The sequence below is a fragment of the Anopheles coustani genome, chromosome 2 (assembly GCF_943734705.1).
Source record: "Anopheles coustani chromosome 2, idAnoCousDA_361_x.2, whole genome shotgun sequence".
Lineage (NCBI taxonomy): Eukaryota > Metazoa > Arthropoda > Insecta > Diptera > Culicidae > Anopheles > Anopheles coustani.
In genome coordinates this window covers 88,005,100-88,023,015 of record NC_071289.1, presented here as the reverse complement: position 1 = coordinate 88,023,015, position 17,916 = coordinate 88,005,100, and the positions used below count along the sequence as shown (strand labels likewise).

At 45.4% G+C, this 17,916-nt stretch overlaps 8 protein-coding genes across 8 annotated transcripts; 3 read left to right on the top strand and 5 right to left on the bottom strand.

Moving 5' to 3' along the window:
* Nucleotides 1–256: 256 nt before the first annotated feature.
* On the bottom strand, nucleotides 257–721 carry LOC131265268 (uncharacterized). Its single transcript, XM_058267529.1, has 3 exons — nucleotides 604–721; nucleotides 370–535; nucleotides 257–284 (listed from the first exon to the last, which is right to left on the bottom strand). The coding sequence occupies exons 1-3, from the start codon at nucleotides 719–721 to the stop codon at nucleotides 257–259; spliced, it is 312 nt and encodes a 103-aa protein (XP_058123512.1).
* Nucleotides 722–995: 274 nt separating this feature from the next.
* On the top strand, nucleotides 996–1,817 carry LOC131265266 (uncharacterized). The gene is made up of 2 exons (XM_058267528.1): nucleotides 996–1,143; nucleotides 1,222–1,817. Exons 1-2 carry the CDS (start codon nucleotides 996–998, stop codon nucleotides 1,815–1,817), a joined length of 744 nt encoding a protein of 247 aa, XP_058123511.1.
* Nucleotides 1,818–3,354: 1,537 nt separating this feature from the next.
* LOC131265265 (uncharacterized) lies at nucleotides 3,355–3,880 on the bottom strand. Its single transcript, XM_058267527.1, has 3 exons — nucleotides 3,754–3,880; nucleotides 3,542–3,689; nucleotides 3,355–3,472 (listed from the first exon to the last, which is right to left on the bottom strand). Exons 1-3 carry the CDS (start codon nucleotides 3,878–3,880, stop codon nucleotides 3,355–3,357), a joined length of 393 nt encoding a protein of 130 aa, XP_058123510.1.
* A 2,217-nt stretch (nucleotides 3,881–6,097) lies between these two features.
* Nucleotides 6,098–6,829, bottom strand: LOC131265264 (uncharacterized). Its single transcript, XM_058267526.1, has 2 exons — nucleotides 6,691–6,829; nucleotides 6,098–6,606 (listed from the first exon to the last, which is right to left on the bottom strand). Exons 1-2 carry the CDS (start codon nucleotides 6,827–6,829, stop codon nucleotides 6,110–6,112), a joined length of 636 nt encoding a protein of 211 aa, XP_058123509.1. The 3' UTR covers nucleotides 6,098–6,109.
* A 1,389-nt stretch (nucleotides 6,830–8,218) lies between these two features.
* Nucleotides 8,219–9,462, top strand: LOC131265263 (uncharacterized). Its single transcript, XM_058267525.1, has 4 exons — nucleotides 8,219–8,360; nucleotides 8,434–8,866; nucleotides 8,930–9,073; nucleotides 9,141–9,462. The coding sequence occupies exons 1-4, from the start codon at nucleotides 8,219–8,221 to the stop codon at nucleotides 9,460–9,462; spliced, it is 1,041 nt and encodes a 346-aa protein (XP_058123508.1).
* A 90-nt stretch (nucleotides 9,463–9,552) lies between these two features.
* Nucleotides 9,553–13,850, bottom strand: LOC131263595 (BOS complex subunit NOMO1). The gene is made up of 3 exons (XM_058265822.1): nucleotides 13,616–13,850; nucleotides 12,975–13,536; nucleotides 9,553–12,906 (listed from the first exon to the last, which is right to left on the bottom strand). The coding sequence occupies exons 1-3, from the start codon at nucleotides 13,768–13,770 to the stop codon at nucleotides 9,970–9,972; spliced, it is 3,654 nt and encodes a 1,217-aa protein (XP_058121805.1). The 5' UTR covers nucleotides 13,771–13,850; the 3' UTR covers nucleotides 9,553–9,969.
* A 308-nt stretch (nucleotides 13,851–14,158) lies between these two features.
* LOC131263599 (actin-related protein 6) lies at nucleotides 14,159–15,910 on the top strand. Its single transcript, XM_058265828.1, has 4 exons — nucleotides 14,159–14,284; nucleotides 14,352–15,359; nucleotides 15,431–15,603; nucleotides 15,771–15,910. Exons 1-3 carry the CDS (start codon nucleotides 14,205–14,207, stop codon nucleotides 15,558–15,560), a joined length of 1,218 nt encoding a protein of 405 aa, XP_058121811.1. The 5' UTR covers nucleotides 14,159–14,204; the 3' UTR covers nucleotides 15,561–15,603; nucleotides 15,771–15,910.
* A 183-nt stretch (nucleotides 15,911–16,093) lies between these two features.
* Nucleotides 16,094–17,204, bottom strand: LOC131263605 (protein lin-7 homolog C). The gene is made up of 2 exons (XM_058265834.1): nucleotides 16,992–17,204; nucleotides 16,094–16,923 (listed from the first exon to the last, which is right to left on the bottom strand). The coding sequence occupies exons 1-2, from the start codon at nucleotides 17,026–17,028 to the stop codon at nucleotides 16,367–16,369; spliced, it is 594 nt and encodes a 197-aa protein (XP_058121817.1). The 5' UTR covers nucleotides 17,029–17,204; the 3' UTR covers nucleotides 16,094–16,366.
* Between the last annotated feature and the right edge of the window lie 712 nt (nucleotides 17,205–17,916).

Genomic DNA, 17,916 nt, shown 5'->3' with positions numbered 1-17,916 from the left:
ATCGAAGTAAAGCGTAATGCATGTGATAATTTCTTCGCGGTTATGCTAGAGAAAGCTGTGAGACTTTTAACTCTTACTGCGGCAAGCAAAGCAAAGGGAAAACAGGACTTAACATAGAAGACATAAACATATTTATTCAAATAAATAATTAAATAAGTAAATAAATTAATAAACAAATAAATACAATCAATTTAATTGGTTTCAGTCTCGCAACATAAACTCAAAATGTGACGCCACGTGGTAGCGTCCACAACTATCAGCCCCAACTGTTGGATGGAGGATACCTACATGGGTGGAAGAAAGGACAGTTAAATTGTATTATTTTTAGACATATTCTAGGGGTTTTTTTCAGTTTTACTTAACACTTACCCCCATTCACTATTAGCAGGCACGGAGTACACTTCTGGGAGCGACGGCTCACTTCGCTGATACACGATCGCTTGCAAGATCGTGCTGAAGTAGGTTATGAATAGGACCCACGCAATCACTTTCGCTTTGATGGCCATTGTTACCGGGAACGTCCAATGTCGGTACCCTGCGGACGGTACGAGCCAAACGGATTAATATCATTTCCGCGGGAAAATTTCTGTTATTCGACATTACACAGCTCGTCGTAGTATTTATCTGACCGTGCTGCAACAGCTGTGTCATCGTTTTCGCCGCCGTGCACCACTGTCACAAGCACTCCAAGAAACCCCAGCACCAGGAGGTATAGCTTCATAGCGTAATTCGAAGTTGACGATCGTCGTCCACACCATGGGAACAAACCCGAGCCAACGGTCTATCCACCCGATATATACTACTCAAGCCCGTCGTGATTTACTAGTTGGAGTCCATGGAAATCGAAAGTGGTCGTAGCAATTAACGCCTCCAATTAGCATCCGATTCCGATCAGTCGGTACCACCGGAGCAGACTGTTATAAAAGACCCAATCTTCCAGCTCGGTGCGTTTTGTTGGTATTACATGTCAGTCGTGTGACCATAACATTCCAGAGATGGACATCCACAGGATAGTACTGTGTTTGGTATTAGGAGCGTTGTTTGTAGTCGAAGCTCAGGGAACGGCGGAAATAGAAGAGATAAATTACAGTGATCTTAAAGATGTGGTAACCGCCCGTCAAAGAGGCCCTTTTAATTGGGCAGGTAAGTCTTAAATGCAGCAACCAACAGCAGAACGAATTCAAAAACTCATTTCATGTCTATTTATCTTTATCATCACAGTGTACCCATTCGGGTGGGGTTGGGGCATCGCAGCGTTCGTGATCGCCATCGTGAAGGGTGCCTTCTGGCTCGGTATTATCATGATTTGGGCATTCTTCAAGGGCTTCCCGGCCAAGCACGGATGTGCACCCATTATCCTGCGGGAATCCGTGCCGTACTATCACGATCATCATCACGACCACGAGGAGATCATCTGGGACAAACCCCCACATCGCCGGCGACGCTCCGCCCGGCAAGCGGTCCAACCGGGCGCAGAGTCCGATCTGCAGCTGACCGACATGATAACGGATCTGGCGTTCAGTTTTCTCGGTGTGCACACCACAGATTGTCGGAAGCGGTTCGTATGCGAAGTGGATATGCGGGCGAGGAGTGATTTCCTGCTAAAGCTTGGCACTCGAATGCTTGGGTTGGACATCTTCCGGAAGTACCGTTCGCCGAATGATGTCCCCGGGGCGACCATGGAGCAGTGTGCACAGCTGTATCCAAAGTGCACGACGAAGGGTCCATCGATCACGATGAACGTTTTCGAAGGGCCTGGGCCAGGATCGATCGATGATTATGACGAGGCTGTCGCTAGTCAGGATGATCAGCAGTAAAAACGTAGGAAGAGTTGATAATTCAACCTTTCTACGATGTACAGTATTTATTTTACAATTTAAGGATTTATTTATTACAACCAAATAAACGAATACCTAATAGATATACGCGTCCCGACTCATGTTTAATTTTCATTTTCACGAATAAGTTAATAAGAACACGAAAATAGTAAATAATTGATCGATAAGTTGAATTAATATTCCCGATAAAATAAAATCTACAGTCTCCTTCAGAACAGAATTCCTTATTGCTTTTGTTGCAATATTATTAATTTTATTCTTAAAAATTACCTTCTCTTCTTTTCGTTTTCTTTGTGTACACCTCAAGGATTACAAATGGTTTTATGATTAGCATTATGAATCAATTTATTTTTTCTTATTTCATTTTCAAAATAAATTACCAATAAATATAAGTATCAACTAGTCTTCCTTAAAATAATCAGCCACCGTTTCTATTTTATCAATCCAGTACACAGCGTCGTCCTCTATACTTCTCTGCCCGAATCCTCTGAAATGGCTGCAAAATGGTACAAAACAAAGTTTTATGTTGCAAGTTGATATTATTGTCGACTAGATTTTTCTAAACTCACTACACAGGTGCTCCATGGTCGACAACAACAGGCTCACTTTTCCAAGCGGAAAACCCTCGAAACGCAAGCAACAACATCAAACCGGCGAAAATCAAGCCCATCTTCAGGAAGCCCCACACGTAGGCAGCACTGACCCAGTGCAAGGGCCATACTGAAACAGAACACGAAAAATAATTTATTTCAAATGGACACCGGCTTTCGATCGACAGATGGCTTTTCAACTTACATATTTCAAATCTAGGATAATGTGGTCGCCGGCGACGTATTTGTTGGGCGGAAGTGTGCTTGAACAAAACCAATAAAACCAAAATAACTGCGAACGATTGACGAAGGCCTTTCGAAAACATTTTCAAACGTTTCGGAAGTGAGCACGCAAGATTATCCTGGATGAAGAATCAAAAACACACTGATTGTACCACCATCCGCAGTGCTGGGAAAATTGGTGAGTGTATTCCTATAATAATATTGTGCATCAACACGCCCTCGTACTAATCAGTGATAAACGATCGTGTTCAATTTACGCCACCGTTCGAAAGAAATGCGAAAGAAAGTGCTAGATTTGCTTCCGGTTTGTGAACGGATTAAGCGAATGGGAGGAAGGGGTCGCCTTTCCTTTTCCAATCACGAACTATTTGATAACATTAAAATTACGTAGGGATTCAACATTACCCATGTTTCAAGGATGTCTCTACGTGATTTTGTATCTGTTTTAAGGTATCGAACAGGAACAAATGTTTTTGTATAAAACATAAATAAAAATTCAAGCCTATTTCTCAAATCATATACATATTTCTTTGAGCATAATTGATGATGGTGATTCTGAAATATTTCTCACAAAGTATGGTAAGTAATACAAGCGTTTTTCAACTTTTTTACATTATTTTTCATTAAAGAGAAGAATAAATTATTAACAGTACAATGTTTACATCAATATCTTATTCACTATATTACTGGTTAAATTTATTTACAACGGCTTCTATGCGATCACTCCAAAAGAGCTTTACGTCTTCTATGTTGCTCGCCTTGAACAGATTATGCTCCGGTGCATCCAGTGAACGGTGATGGCTGTAAAAATTCAGTTGATAAATATTAAAAATTAGAATCCACTAAGAACGACTTAAGTCATCAACTCACTAAAACTCAGGTCCACTTTCGATCACGACCGGCTGACCTCGACTATTCCATTTTTTGGCAAACAGCAGCAGAAGTAAGGCCCCCAAAATAAACCCCAGCTTAACGATGTACCAGATGTATAACGCAACGGTCCAGCTAGTGGGAGCATCTGCAAGGAAATGGGTTTTCACACCAATGGCCTTCGCATTGTATGACGTTCGGTTTTCACTTACAAATCCCATAACTGTACTTTAGAGGTTCCGGATGACGATGATGTCTTCGAGCCGAAACGCAGCTAACGAGCCACACTGAGCTGATGGTGAGGATTATACAGAAACGTGACACTCTGCATCCCAACATCTTGTTTCCGGTTTGGGCGCTCTGTTCAGACTACTTCCGATGGGCAACTTGATCACCGGAAAAAGCTCCATCCTTCCGAATGTTTACTCGAGAGGGGATTATTTAGAGGATTCATGCTAATTATTTTCGTCTCAGAAAATGTTGTTGTCCATATAATTTTGTACAAAACACGTGGTTTGCAGCGAATAAACACGTGGCTCACAACAAGACATTTTTATGACAAAAAAAAATTTTAATAATTTTCTTCTTTTCAACGTAATGATCTAGTTTTTATTTTTTCATGTGAAATATGCTATGATTTACATTAGGTACATGTTACATTAGTTTTTCATAAATAAATAAATAATATAAATAATTAGAAACATACCACTTTTATAAGTCACAGATCACAAATTTGCAAGTTCATTCATTTAAGCCTAGAGCTTCCATTCCATTTGGGTACACCAAATAACGATGGTCTTCATAACTTCTCCCAGACCAATGGGTTTCTGCTTCCCGTTGTCTCACCAGACCTAAGTGAATCAGTAGAAATATTTTCAGGAATATCACAATGTAGTAGGTATAGGCGGCAATGGCCGCCGCATGTGATCCAAATATTAGCTCCGGAAAACCTGAAATAATTGTCCCACATGGCTGATGAGTGCATGATAGTTCAAAGCGTGATTGTATTACGTACCTTCCTCGTTGAAATGATCTCGACCAGTAACGGTAAGGCCTGTGGCATCGTTGCTATCCTTGGCAAAGCACAACGCGCCAAAAAACGGAACGAATAGGAAAAGAGAGCGCATGGCTATCGTCCGCTTCCTGCAGTATCTGTAATCGGACAATCACTAGAGGCGACGGTATGATTCAGGTGATGCCAGGGTTCCGATCCCGACAGAGAGTGAAAGTGCTTTCTCCACGGTGGGGATTAGCTTCAATTAGAGCGTTTATTTTGTTTATCCCGATGTGAGCTGCAGCTCTTTGGAGTAGTCTGGAAATGGGCATCGACGAGGAGTAAATCCCGCAGTTTCAAAGGAAACGTTTAATCGAACCCATGCCGATCAGCCATGTCTTGCTCTCGTCTGTATTTGATAATTGTTGTTTTGATCGTTACCTTTCGAGCGGTGCTTTGTGATCCAGATGATTTAGCAATCGAGCCCAGACGTTCTAGCCGTAAGTTTTAAAGCACAAAACCATTTTTACAACTTTAATATACATTTTATCAACCATTTCCAGCCTATCCGTACGCGTGGCGTTGGTGGATTGCTCATAGCATTTTGTGGATCTTGAAGGGCGCCTTCTGGTTGAAGATCTTCATCATCGTGATCCTATTTAAAACTTTCGCCAAAAAGCACGATTGTAGTTCACCTATAATTTTGCACGAACCGATTGCTTACGATCATCACCCGTCGTCGATCGGTTGGGCTCGAAAGGGTGAATCATATTTTCCCTCAAACGATTGGCAACTGTACTGGAGGGATAAAATGCTTCGCTTCGGGCAAAATGTTCACAAATCTTCGTAAAATCTACTTAAGTTTTAAGCACTTATTTATGAAAAGAAAATAATATAAATCGTTGTTACAAAAAGAACGTATCTCTATAACTGCCTTTTGAATTTTAACAATGGAGAAAATTTCCAATGGTTCCGAGTCGTCTACCATTTTTTTTTGGGTCACGCAACATTCACTGACCCGTGACTTGGGAAGAAGTCAAGACCACCGTTTATTGGTACACAAACAATTCATTTAGGTGCCGTCTGTTCATACGGGCAGATCAGCGTGGAAGATGTGGATCAAATTTAGTTTTCTTGTAATTCTCGTATCGTTCACAAGCAGTTACGCTGGCAGTGCAAATGAAACCAACTTAACATCAAACTCAACGAACATCAACTCTACGCATCATGTCCGGCCGTTAAAATACTCCCTAAAACCCACTGGTATGTTCCGGTGCTGATAATGTAACAATAGATTTAAAACCAGCCAAAAAAATTAACCCACAACCTATTTTCTTCTTGCAGACATTGTGTATGCCATAGAGCTTGTGTTCATAGTTGTGTATGTTACTCAAATTTGGTAATTTTTTAAAGTAGTGCTACTACTAGCCGTATGGAATCCCACTTTAACAAAAGAATATTTTGACAACACTCCGTACACTTAACTTTTAAACCGCTTTTTGCAATTTATTGTAACACGTGGATAAAATAAACAATAAATAACTTATGCTCTAAAGGGTATAGTTCAGGTTTCCTTATCGTGGCCACCTCCAATCACTATCAAAACTATCACTGAGCACCGATTTCAAGCTGTTCCTTTCCACTAGCCGACACCGATGTAGCTTACGACAATCTGACGAACGCGCCACGGACTCCAGCGGACGGTAGGCACCAAAAACCTCATAGCCAGGAGCACTGAGAGCTTTCCAAATCGTCGGCACCCGTTTCCCTTCCACATACAGCTCGCACACGATTCGTTTACGGCATTCGTCATCTTCGATATCGAGTGTGTCGAATATGACCTCCGCTAGATCGTCCGAGGAGTTCGGCGAAGAAGGAGTGGAACGTCGCCTCCGCCGACCCCAGCTGGCTCCAGGCGGTGTCTGTGCCCACTGGCTTTTCTCGAAGATGCTCGAGCCGGTCCACTTGGACCAATAGTAACCGTCGCCGAAGACAAGCATCGCCACCAGGATTACCCAGATCTTCAACTTGATCGCGACGACCGTTGCCAAATCGCTAAACCATGGCCACCCTGGGAAGAAAGTAAACAAAAGAGAGCAAGGTGCGGGGTTAGAAGCTGCGTATTATGGTGCCGAAAGACGGCGATTTCACTCACAATATCGAAATATGTCGTAGTATCGATCGTATCGCGCCTCCACCAGTGCTGTGTCCGAGCGGGTGGGAACTTCTACGCCCCGTACGACGCCGGACACCGTGACGACGCAAAGAAACGAGACTAAAATGGGCAACTCCATTCCAGGACGAACATAAAGCTACTGGCAAGCGCAGTACGGTTGCTTCATTCTTCGGCAGCTCGGCACGAAAACATCTGTCCCAAAGTGCTAAACATCTTCAAACGACTAAACTCACCAACCCTTTGGAGGAAGGTGAGGGAAAAAATAGACAAATTGACGCATGATTAGCATCAGTCTGCCTGTTTTCCGTCCGGAGGTTGCGGAAGTCCCGCGAAAGTGGTACACATTCACTTTCGTTTCACGCTGTTGACACTTTCTGATCGATGTTTTTCTTCGGTGCACCCGATTCTTCCGGCCTTTCCGGAAGGCGTGCGCAACGACGATTCACCCATCCCTATTAGCACCTTATGCAATGTGGTGAAAGGGATCCATACCACCGGAAGTGGACGTGTGTGAGAGCAGGAACATTGCGCAATCAAGCAGGCAGAAGATTATATAAAACAATTCTAATTCTAGTTGCATTAAGTTGGTTAAAAAAATCACGAATATACGAAGTTGTTATGGCATGACCGTAGAAAAATATTTGAACAACAAATTCTCAAAAGGAACTTTTATTAAAAATCTTACCTCCTTATAGCAAAATATTCTTTTGCATTTGGATCTTTATTAAAAAAGGTTGTTTTTAAGTTCTTTATATTATTTTATGAAAAGGATTAGTTTTCAGTTCAGATGGAATAAATGGAATTTTGCAAGCAGATAACGGTTAAACAAATTATCTACCTCGAAACAAAGCAGGATAAATCTAATATCTTTCCCCTGAATTCTGCTTCTCATCGAAAAATAATCAAATCCACATTTGGAAGTACCGAAAAGAGGCGGTAGTGAATTTACAAAATTTCCAAACTGAGGCAAAACAACTTTGGAACCCTAAAAATAAATCCGTCCGGTGCGCATTTTAATATGGTTGGATCGTGCTCCATTCATTTCCACCCCGTTTCCACACGGAAGTCGGCAACGGCAAAGGAGAAATGCGCTCGCACAAGGTGGCAACCATGCACGCGGAACCATCGCGGGGAGCGAGCGCATTATCATTGAATTAGCTTCAATTATTGTAACCCCATCGGGATGGATTTTTCAGGTGGAACGTCTGGAGGTTGGATATGGCCATTTAAAGACCGTATAAAACGGCGCACACCGGACGCAGGGCACACCAGTCGAGTCACTTCCGGGAGGTAGTTAGGATCGTTCGAATGTGAATAGAACTGAGTTGCGGGAAGTGAACGCATCTTGGACCAATCGGTAATGGTGGTCGGGCAGGAAAAGGAAGTGAAGTGAACGAAACCTATTTTCTTGTCAGTGAAGTGAAGAACAAAGTGTGATCAGCATAAAAGAAGTAGTCAATCGTGACTTCTATCGTGCTCTTAAACTGGAACATTTTAAATCGACAAAATGTCTTTGTTCAAACAATTGTTACTGGTGGCCGCAATGATGGCGCTTGCTGTGGCCGAAGAATTGGCGGAAACAAGTACCGGTAAATCGGTCGAAGAGGGTCGTCGGCGAAAGCGGTTCTTCAAGTTCCTAACGCACGCTAGTAAGTGGTCCTAAATCCTGAGCTCTCCGGACAAGAATCAATGCCTCGCTCTCTTTCTCTGTTCCTCGCGCAGTTGGGCCCATCATGTCCACCCTCACGACGGTGCTGCTGGTGAAGGCAAAGATTGTTCTGGTGGCCCTTTTTTTTGCTGGAATCTACTTCTTTGGGCACAAAATATTTCCGGGTGGATTTTTCGGCTCGTCCATCATTAGTGAAACGCCTCCGCCGTTCATCGATTCCAGTCCGTACACGAGCTATCACTCGGATCACGAAATCATCTCCAGCTATCCCGGCCCGGAACCGTTTTCCAGCTACGGGCCCCCATCTTCCTCTTCATCGAGCGGAACGCCTTACAATAGCTACTTACCGCCCGCTTCTGGATCCGGTTCATACTCGTCGTACTCCAAGTATAGTGGTGGAAGCCGCCGAAAGCGTGCCATCGTGGACGATCGCCAAGCATCCGGCAGTGATGCTCTTGATAACGGTGGTGACCTGGAAGAAAATGAGTAAGGTTTAGTATGGAGATATGAGGAGTCGTTTAACGGTTACTAACCTTACGCTTTATGCAGAATGTACTGGACTGATTCACTGACGGACATCACCTTTCGCTTTCTTGGAGTGAATCGACGCGTCTGCCGCAAGCGGTTCGTTTGCGAGTTCGACTTCCAAGCCCGAAGGAATCCCATTCTGCTGTTTGTGACGCGCGCGATTGGGTAAGTGGAACAAATGGTCCTTTAATGCCGAGCTATCCTTAATCATTCTTTTTTTCCTCTAACACAGACGAGATATTTTCCACAACTACCGTGACGAGACCGACGAAAAAGCGAACAGCTACAAGGACTGTGGACGTATCTACGAGGAGTGTAAGGTACCGAAGAGGAAAAAGTTCGCACGTCGCCCCTTCGGACCGCTTCCGATGGCCGTTCCTCCGATGCAAAAACGTCCGGAGGCAATTCCGGATGCCTCGCTCGATGCGCAGGAAAATGAAGTCGTACCGTTGGATGCAGACACAATCACCACGACCTTGCCAACCGATAGTCTTGCACGCGGAAAACTGATTCTTCAAAAACCGACACGCGCCAATCGCTTCCGTCGTAACTGAGAAGACTCGTCATGTGATTTAGATTGTACATAAACTAACTTATTTATTTATTTATTCAACAAAAGCAAATCTTCTAGTGATAGAGGGGATCGAGAAACCTTTAATAAAAGATGAAATAATTTAAAAACTGTTAAAGTCATACTTTTTAACGATGTTTAATCTTTCCTTATTTTCCTTTTAAATCTCTATTCAATTAAGAAACGTCCTGAAATGAATAATAATAATTTTGGAAAATTTCATATGATGACAATTCAACTGATTTGATTCCAAGTTTAATTGAAAAATGATATGCATTAATCGGTGGCTATTCTCAGTTTAGCTTTAAAATCAACGTTAAAAACGAGTGTTTAAATTTGTCTACCACGCACCGGTTGTTTATTTCGAAAATTGTTCGACTTCGACTCGCGTTACACTTTTCTCGTTCGTATGAGTCTTTTTTCACCCGGAATGTTCCGGAGCATCACGCCTGGCTACCTACCGTTATAGGCCGCGATTGGGTTCCTTTGCTTAGGAAACCTTTTTGGTTTTCTTCTTCTTCACACCGTCGATGTTGGATGCGAGTGCATCGATATCGCGTGTATCAATGTACCCGGCGTCGTTCTTAAGATCCTTCCCTGTCGCTTTGTTACTGCTAATCAATCCGCCCGCAACCGTGCCCACCTTGGCCCACAGAAGGCCCAAAAGCTCGAATGCAAGCTCTTGCTTGAAGAACACGAAACCAATGATCGCGATCAGTACGATCGCCGACAGCGAGCTCTGATTGAGATCACCTTCCGTTGTGCGCAGTTCCGGCGTGAACTGCAGCTCCGCATAGAAACTGCTCGTGTTGGCCACAAACGGTACCGCCGAAAGGCTGTAGCGGTAGCTTTTCTCCGATAGCGTCGACGTCAGCTCGATGTGATAGTTCTTGCCGTCGAAGGGAATGCGCGGGAAGAACACCATAATGCCGGGGTTCACCTTGGACTTGGGATTGAGCGGTGATTCGATGCGCTGCGAATGAACCGGCGAATCGCTGCCCTTCTTGTACAGCGCGACCTTGAGCGTTTTGTAGTGGTCGAGCTCCGACGCCACTACGCGCACCGTCACATCCACGAACGCGAGCGGACTGATGGCGATCAGGTTGACGTCACGCGTGTCCGTCTTGCCGATGGTGACGTCGCGCTGGCGGGGAATCGATCGGTCAACCGTTGCCGATGGTCCGGTACCGGTGCGTACGCTCACACGGTACTGACAGCCGGGAGTCAAGCCCCGAATGCGGTACTGGCCGTTGAATTCGCTCGTCGCCTCTTCGAGCGCGTTGCCACATTTTTCGTCCGTCATCGCCTCGACCGCCACGTTCGGGAAGGGTTCACCGTTGAGCGAAGTGATCGAACCGAAGATTGAAAACTGTGTCCGAGTGCCAACCAGCTCTTCCATCACGGTAGCCCCTTCACGTACCTCGATCAACTTCGAGTTCGGTCGGAATTCGTACTCCTTCATCATCGCCCGCAGGTAATATTCGCTAGGAGACAGCGAGTGGAACTTTATCGTTCCGTCCTCCCCGGTGACTAGATTCTTGCGATAACTTTCCGCCCCCGACAAGGACAACAGAACACCCGGAAGCCGGTTACCAGCGTCATCCTTAACCGTAACGATGATTTCACAAAGCTTGTGTCCGTTAAACGAGCTTGTGGCACGGTCGTAGGCAGAGAACACGTACGATTCCTTCTCAGCGGACAGTTCGACCGGGAGCGTGGGATCGATAGGACCGAATCGGAACGTTCCTTGCTCGTCGGTAAGCGCAACCAGTGGTGCATGCTCCATGTGCTTCGGAAACACCAGCGTTATGGTAGCGTCCTTGACTGGTGGGTTAGTGCGACCGTTTATGAGTAATCCCTTCGTGGCACGCAACTTTGAGCCGACCTCCGTACAATCGTTTCCACCCATCACTTCCAGCTGGGTCGGGTTGAAAAGCATTACTTCACTCTGCGGACGGAGCGTGATCCGTTCGCCGTGTTCGAGGAAAAATTCCTTACGGTAAACGTAACCACTTTCACCCGCCGAGTCCCGTTCTCCGGTCAGTTCGAACTCGACCACCTCGTTGCTGGTCGCCCCACCATCCCGCAGCACCTGCACGTGGAAGCGTTCCTTTTCGTCAGCGATCAGTCTCACTACGTTCCGGTGGCTTTTGGCGTTCACGGCTATCGGGTCCGAGCTGTCGGTGCTGAACTGCGACGGGGTCGCTTCGTCAAACCGATGGCAACCACTCAGTCGCATTGTGTACTCTCCAGCACGCTTCACGCAGAACATGTTCATGCCGGCGGTTAGCACGATCTCCTCTTCCTTCGCTTCTCCACCCGCTGGAGATGATCCCTTCCACCGGTAAGCCATCGATGCACCATGGCTAGAAAGCACCGACACGATGTAGCCAGTTTGCACAAAATCCGGTACCGTTTCCTGGGTCGATTTGATGTTGATTTTGACGGTGTTCGATTGCCAGCAGAGTTTACCGCTTGGGACGCTCACTTCGTAGCTTCCCGGGAGCACACTTTCGAACTTATAGCTTCCCGAGCCGCGGACCACCTGAGCCGTCACCGGCAGGCCAACCGTATTTCCATTCACATCGAGCGCTTGCAATGTGACGGGCAGATCCTCGCACGAAGATGCATCGGCAAGGCAGCGCACAGCTCCCGTTACCGTCGCACGAAGCTGTGAAAAGACGATCCCCTTCAATGGTTCGTAGTTAACTTCAATGTTTTGCGTCGCCGGGAAATATTGAAGACCACTGGCGCGGTCCCGTTCGGTCGTTTGCACCTGCACCGTGTACTCGCCGTTCTCCAGGAAAGTGCACCATTCGTTCGTCCTGCCATGGCTTGGTACCTCCACCATCATCGTGGATCCCTTCCTGTTTATAACGACGGTGTACGACGACTTCGTCACGACATGTCCGCACACCTTAAACGCGGAGGAAACAACATCCGGCAGTGATGGGTTTGCGAACGAAACCTTCACGATATGATCCTTGAACTGGAAGTCCTCTGCAGTCACCTGAATCGTGTACGTTCCAGCCTGGATGTTGTCCAGCGTGTAGGTACCGTCCGATCCGGTCAGTGCAATTTCACGACCATTTAGCTTAACCTGAGCGTTCGCAACACTTGGACCACCCGGTGCGCTAAGCACGCGACCCGATACGCTAAAACCGGTCACCTCAAAGTTCTCCCGCAGCCGTAAACCATCGTTGCCAACCTCGAGCTCGAGCACTTCGGGACGAATGTGGAATTTGATTTTACTATCGCTAAAGTGCGGCCGAATGAGATATTTTCCTTTGGATATACCGGCGAAAACATAGCTGCCTGTGTTTTTGTTCGGTGTGGTGAAACAGAGTGGCTTCGAAGAGTAGGCCGCGTTGCCTGCATCCAGTACAATCGTTTCCTTATCGTTTGAACATTTTACCATGGATTTTTGCTGGAAAACGAAAAGAGAATGGTAAGTTTCCTCGAGACGAATACAGTTCGTATATCAATTTTGCTTACATTTTTCGCCTCATACAGAAAGAGTCCCACATTACCAAACGGCTGTCCATCACTGAAGACACTTCCCTCGACGTCGTAACCCGAAACGACCAGTGCACCGGAAGGTATCTCAGTATTGCCCTTCGCAACCGTAACCTTGTACTCCGGGTGGACAAAGTGCCACTTCGGGTGCTGTACCTTCACCACGTAACGACCGGGTTTGATAGGAGTGAACGAAAACACTCCATTGCCGTTGGTGGTCGTTTGTCCAAATGTATTACCGCCATCCTCAGCGACAAGCTCCACCCGTACACCTTTCGCTCCCTCGGCCGGCGATGTACCATGGAATTCTACTCGGCCCGTAATACCGAATCCTTTGAACAGGAAATTCACGTCCTTACCCTGGCTGCACACGTCGGACTGGCCGTCGAATTTGATCTCAACCTGCTCCGGTTCGAAGCTCCAACCGGGCGGTGGGATAACCTTCAGCACGTAGTCGCCCTTATCATAGACCGGGATAAAATAGTACCCGTTCGAGGGGGAACATTCAGTTTTGATTTTTAAACTCCCCTGTGGGGTGTACCTAGAACCGAAGAAAACTACACATCAGCAAACGTCCCTACCCGTAGCCCTAATGTTTAATTTAATTAAACAGTACTTACAGCCCGACTTCCACTTTGCTCGAGTCGAGATCGGAGTTGACATTTTTCACAAAGCCCCCACAGCCGAACACTTCATTTGCGGAGCTATTTTCGCACAGAACCAGCAAGCACAATGCAAGCACCGCAGAAAAGGATATGCTCCGCGGTTGCCTCATGTTAGAAATTCACCGAAAATTCGTAACCGGTGTGGAGTCTGTGAAAATTTGTAACTTTCTGAGCTCCTCGAGGAGCTGATGACAATCTTGTTGGGCCAGCTGACACGACTTGACAATATTTTGACAGATCACAGTCTTTTTCCGGACAATTCTAAACGCTTTTTTCGTTTTAATATTTTGTGACTATTGTATCATTTAGAAGCTCGTCTGTATTTTTAATATTTTAAATTTAAATCAATTTATCTTATTTCATAGCTTCATCGTTGAACGAGATTTATCGGATTATGAAAAATATGTTCAAAGAACTCATAGTTGTCACTCTTGACGTTTAAATGTTTTGGTACCGATGTAACGGGCTTGAAAAAATTGATCAACAAACCGAATGCCGGCTTTTGTGCGTATAGTGTTGTGGCAAAAGCGTTTTCAACTTCGTCATGGCTGAAAATAATGCGTTCATTTTGGATAATGGTGCCTTCTACGCAAAATTGGGAATGGCGGACGAATCTGAACCGAAGTGAGTGCGAAATTTGCTGCCGAATGCCTTGGAAATGTATTCTTACTGCTTCTTTGTATTTTTACAGAACCATCCTGAACTGCATCACGAAAGCCAAATCCGAACGGAGACGACCGTTCATAGGAAATCAAATAGAAGAGTGTCGCGACGTGTCGGGATTGTTTTACATACTCTGCTTCCAACGAGGCTACCTTGTGAACTGGGATGTTCAGAAAACGGTTTGGGACTACTTCTTCAGTACGGATTGCTGCCCGGTGCAATTCTCCGATACTCCGCTGCTCATTACGGAACCGTTGTTCAATTTCGGATCCATTCAGGAAGCGATGCTTGAAATTCTCTACGAAGAGTACGACTGCGATGCCGTATGCAAAACAACGGCCGTCGATCTAGCAGCCTTCAATTTCACTCACGGAACCGTTTCCACAACAGAACAACAGAAACCACTATGCTGCGTGGTGGTGGAAATGGGTTATAGCTTCACACACGTGGTGCCCTTTGTGAAAGGGAACAAGGTGAAGGAGGCTATCCGGCGGATCGATATCGGAGGTAAAGTGCTCACGAACCACCTGAAGGAAATCATCTCCTACCGCCAGCTGAACGTAATGGATGAATCGTATGTGATTAACCAGGTGAAGGAGGACAGTTGTTTCGTGTCACAGAATTTCAACGAAGATATGCGAATAGCACGCAAACGATTCCCGGACAATACGATCGTACGAGAGTATGTGCTACCGGATTACACACAGATTCGCAGAGGGTTTCTACGAAAACCGAACGAATCTTCATCCGCGGATGGGAGTGATGAACTTCAAACGATCAAATTGGGCAACGAGCGGTTCGTTATTCCCGAGATTCTGTTCCATCCTTCGGACGTAGGAATCCCTCAGATGGGCGTACCGGAAGCGATACTGGATGCAATCAACCTATGCCCGGAGGAAACACGACCGCATCTGTTTGCGAATATCGTCGTATGCGGTGGTTGTGCACTTTTCCCCGGCATGAAAACACGTTTAGAGAAAGATGTTCGTGCTCTTGCACCAGATGAGTACGAGGTCAATGTAATGGTACCTGATAAGTAAGTGTTTTAGTATCTGAAACCTATAGCCGGTCGCTTATTACAGAAGTTTGTTTTCTTCCCTCTCCTAGCCCTATTAGCTACGCTTGGCATGGGGGGAAAAAGTATTCACAATCGCTGAGTTTTTTGAAATCCTGCATGAGCCGCAACCAGTACGAGGAGTACGGCACCAAACATCTGGTGGACAAGTACGACAGCTAGCGGTGTGGGAGAAGTAAAACGAGGCGCCAGGAGGACATTTCAGGTAAATGAAGTTACTTTATTTTTGTTTTCCTTACTTGTACAAAACATCCGTTCACCGGTCTACATCATGGCTTGCTTGTGAGGGAAACTAACATGCGGAAATCGTGTTTCACTACCGTGTTTAATGTGATTCGTTTCGTTTAACACATGTACTCTACAAACACAAAGGCTAACTGCAGTGATGGTTTTAATGGCAACTCTGCGTCGTGCATCGGATACGGTACATTTAGGAGGGATAGATTTGAGTTTCCCGTTGTTTTTAGTTTCGAACATCCACGAAGACGAGGATAACCACGGTTTGGCGATTAAACTAGGTGGTACCACCTACAAACGGTACGGATAAGACGGTCCTTGGATGGGTGAAGTAGTAGTTGCGACCGGAAACTATTGTGCACTATTGAACATGAAAGTATTTGAATGTGACGTGAGCTAGGATATGTAATTAACGATAAAGAATATTATTAAACAAACAAAACAATACATATAACCTGTCCTACCAAATGAGATGACTATTTTTCAAGATAAATGGGTGGTTAATATGAGAATCTGTTCCGACGGTAAACAACACAAATAACATGAACACACAGACACGAATCGTTCGTGGTAGGGACAGTGGGAGATAGAGAGGAGGTACTAACTAACGGACGCATCGAACCACCATTATACGGTTAGGCGGCATATTGCGAACTTTGGCGGGGGCCCATTTCCATTCCGTAACCTTATTTGCTACGGGAAGACAATGGCAAACGACGAGGGTGGTGGGTTTAGTACTGTTGGCGTCTCCGAGCGGCACGTTGCTTGTCGAAGCGCAGTTCCATCTCCTCCAGCACCTTCGGGGTGTAGCGGACGACCAGCTTGACCGAACCGACGGCTTGCTTCAGGAGCTCCACGGCCTTTTCGTGGTTTTCCCCTTCGACCGATACACCGTTGACGGAGAGTAGTTGATCGCCCCGCTTGAGTCCCCCGTGACGATCCGCCACGCCACCGGGAATGATGCGCGAAATGTAGATCGGCGAGTTCTGTTCCTTGCCACCCATAACGTTGAAGCCAAGCCCCTCTTCGGTCTTGGGCAGCTCGACAACGCGCGGATGGGCGTGTCCCTCGCTGGCAGCGAACGCTGCAATGGTGGCCTTTGCCGTAGCTGAGGCACGCACATCGAGCGATCCCTGGATGTCGACCGTTTCGTACACATGCTCGTACACCTCCCGCACGGCATTCAGGAAATCGCTTTGCAGCACCTTCTGCAAGGCGGCCAGCTTGGTGGCCGGTACCTCGCCACTCATCTGCAGCTTTTCCAGCAGCTCGATCGAACGTTTCACGTCTGCAACGAAGGAATTGGGCATTGGGAAATGAATTCCATTGCTTCAGCATATTGTTGCTGGGGATTACCCTTGGCCAGCGTTAGTGGTTCGCAGACGTTTGCCATTATTGATTTGTTTATTTTATCTGTCCACTGGATATTCGGCAGGAACTACACTCGTCGAAGCTGAAGCGATTCTTTAACGATTGCTAGCGAAATCGCTTATTTCATAAATGCAAGGTCCACACGTATGTTTATTATTATTTTCAGCACCCCAGTCACACACTTTCCGACCCGATTGAACCACTCTATGAATAGCAAACTGGATGATACGTCAGGGGCAAATAAAATAAATTTTCCCAGTTTATTAGGGGAACATGTTCTAAAATACTCCTTTGGGGCAAAATGCTCCTACAATTTGAAAATGGGGTTTTGATTCGTATTACAGATCTGGGTATTGACGTGATACATTTTTATATCAACAATTCAAAGTAAAGATATTTGAGGATAAATATAACTATTTGAAGATAAAAACGCTGGTTAACACATTTGAGTAGCTCATTGTAGATGCAAATTGTAAAGAGTTTTTTGCCATCATCTTTTTATTCTTGGTAACCAGATTATAAAAGCGTCCTTTAGAGGAAAAGATATCCAGATACATTTGTTACAAATACCATTAAAAACGCGAATAAATGGATTATTAAGTTTCGGAAATTTTTTCATCAAATTTGCGTAGGATCAGGATTGCCTTGTTTAATATTTTTTTCGGTATTATGTTAAAAAATCAAATTGTTGCCATATAAAATACATATATTTTTCTTCATCAAGCGAGTGCATAGACGACTCTCCCTTTTCGGGAAAAACTTCTGCAAACCAAGGTTTGTGAAGAGGAATGGAATCAGCTAGTTTGTAAAAACCTTACGCATTTTTAACAACCTTAACCTCTACACATTCATATAACGGACTTTTATAATTTTAATTTTGTAATTTTTGTTCTCCAAGAGCTAGAACATT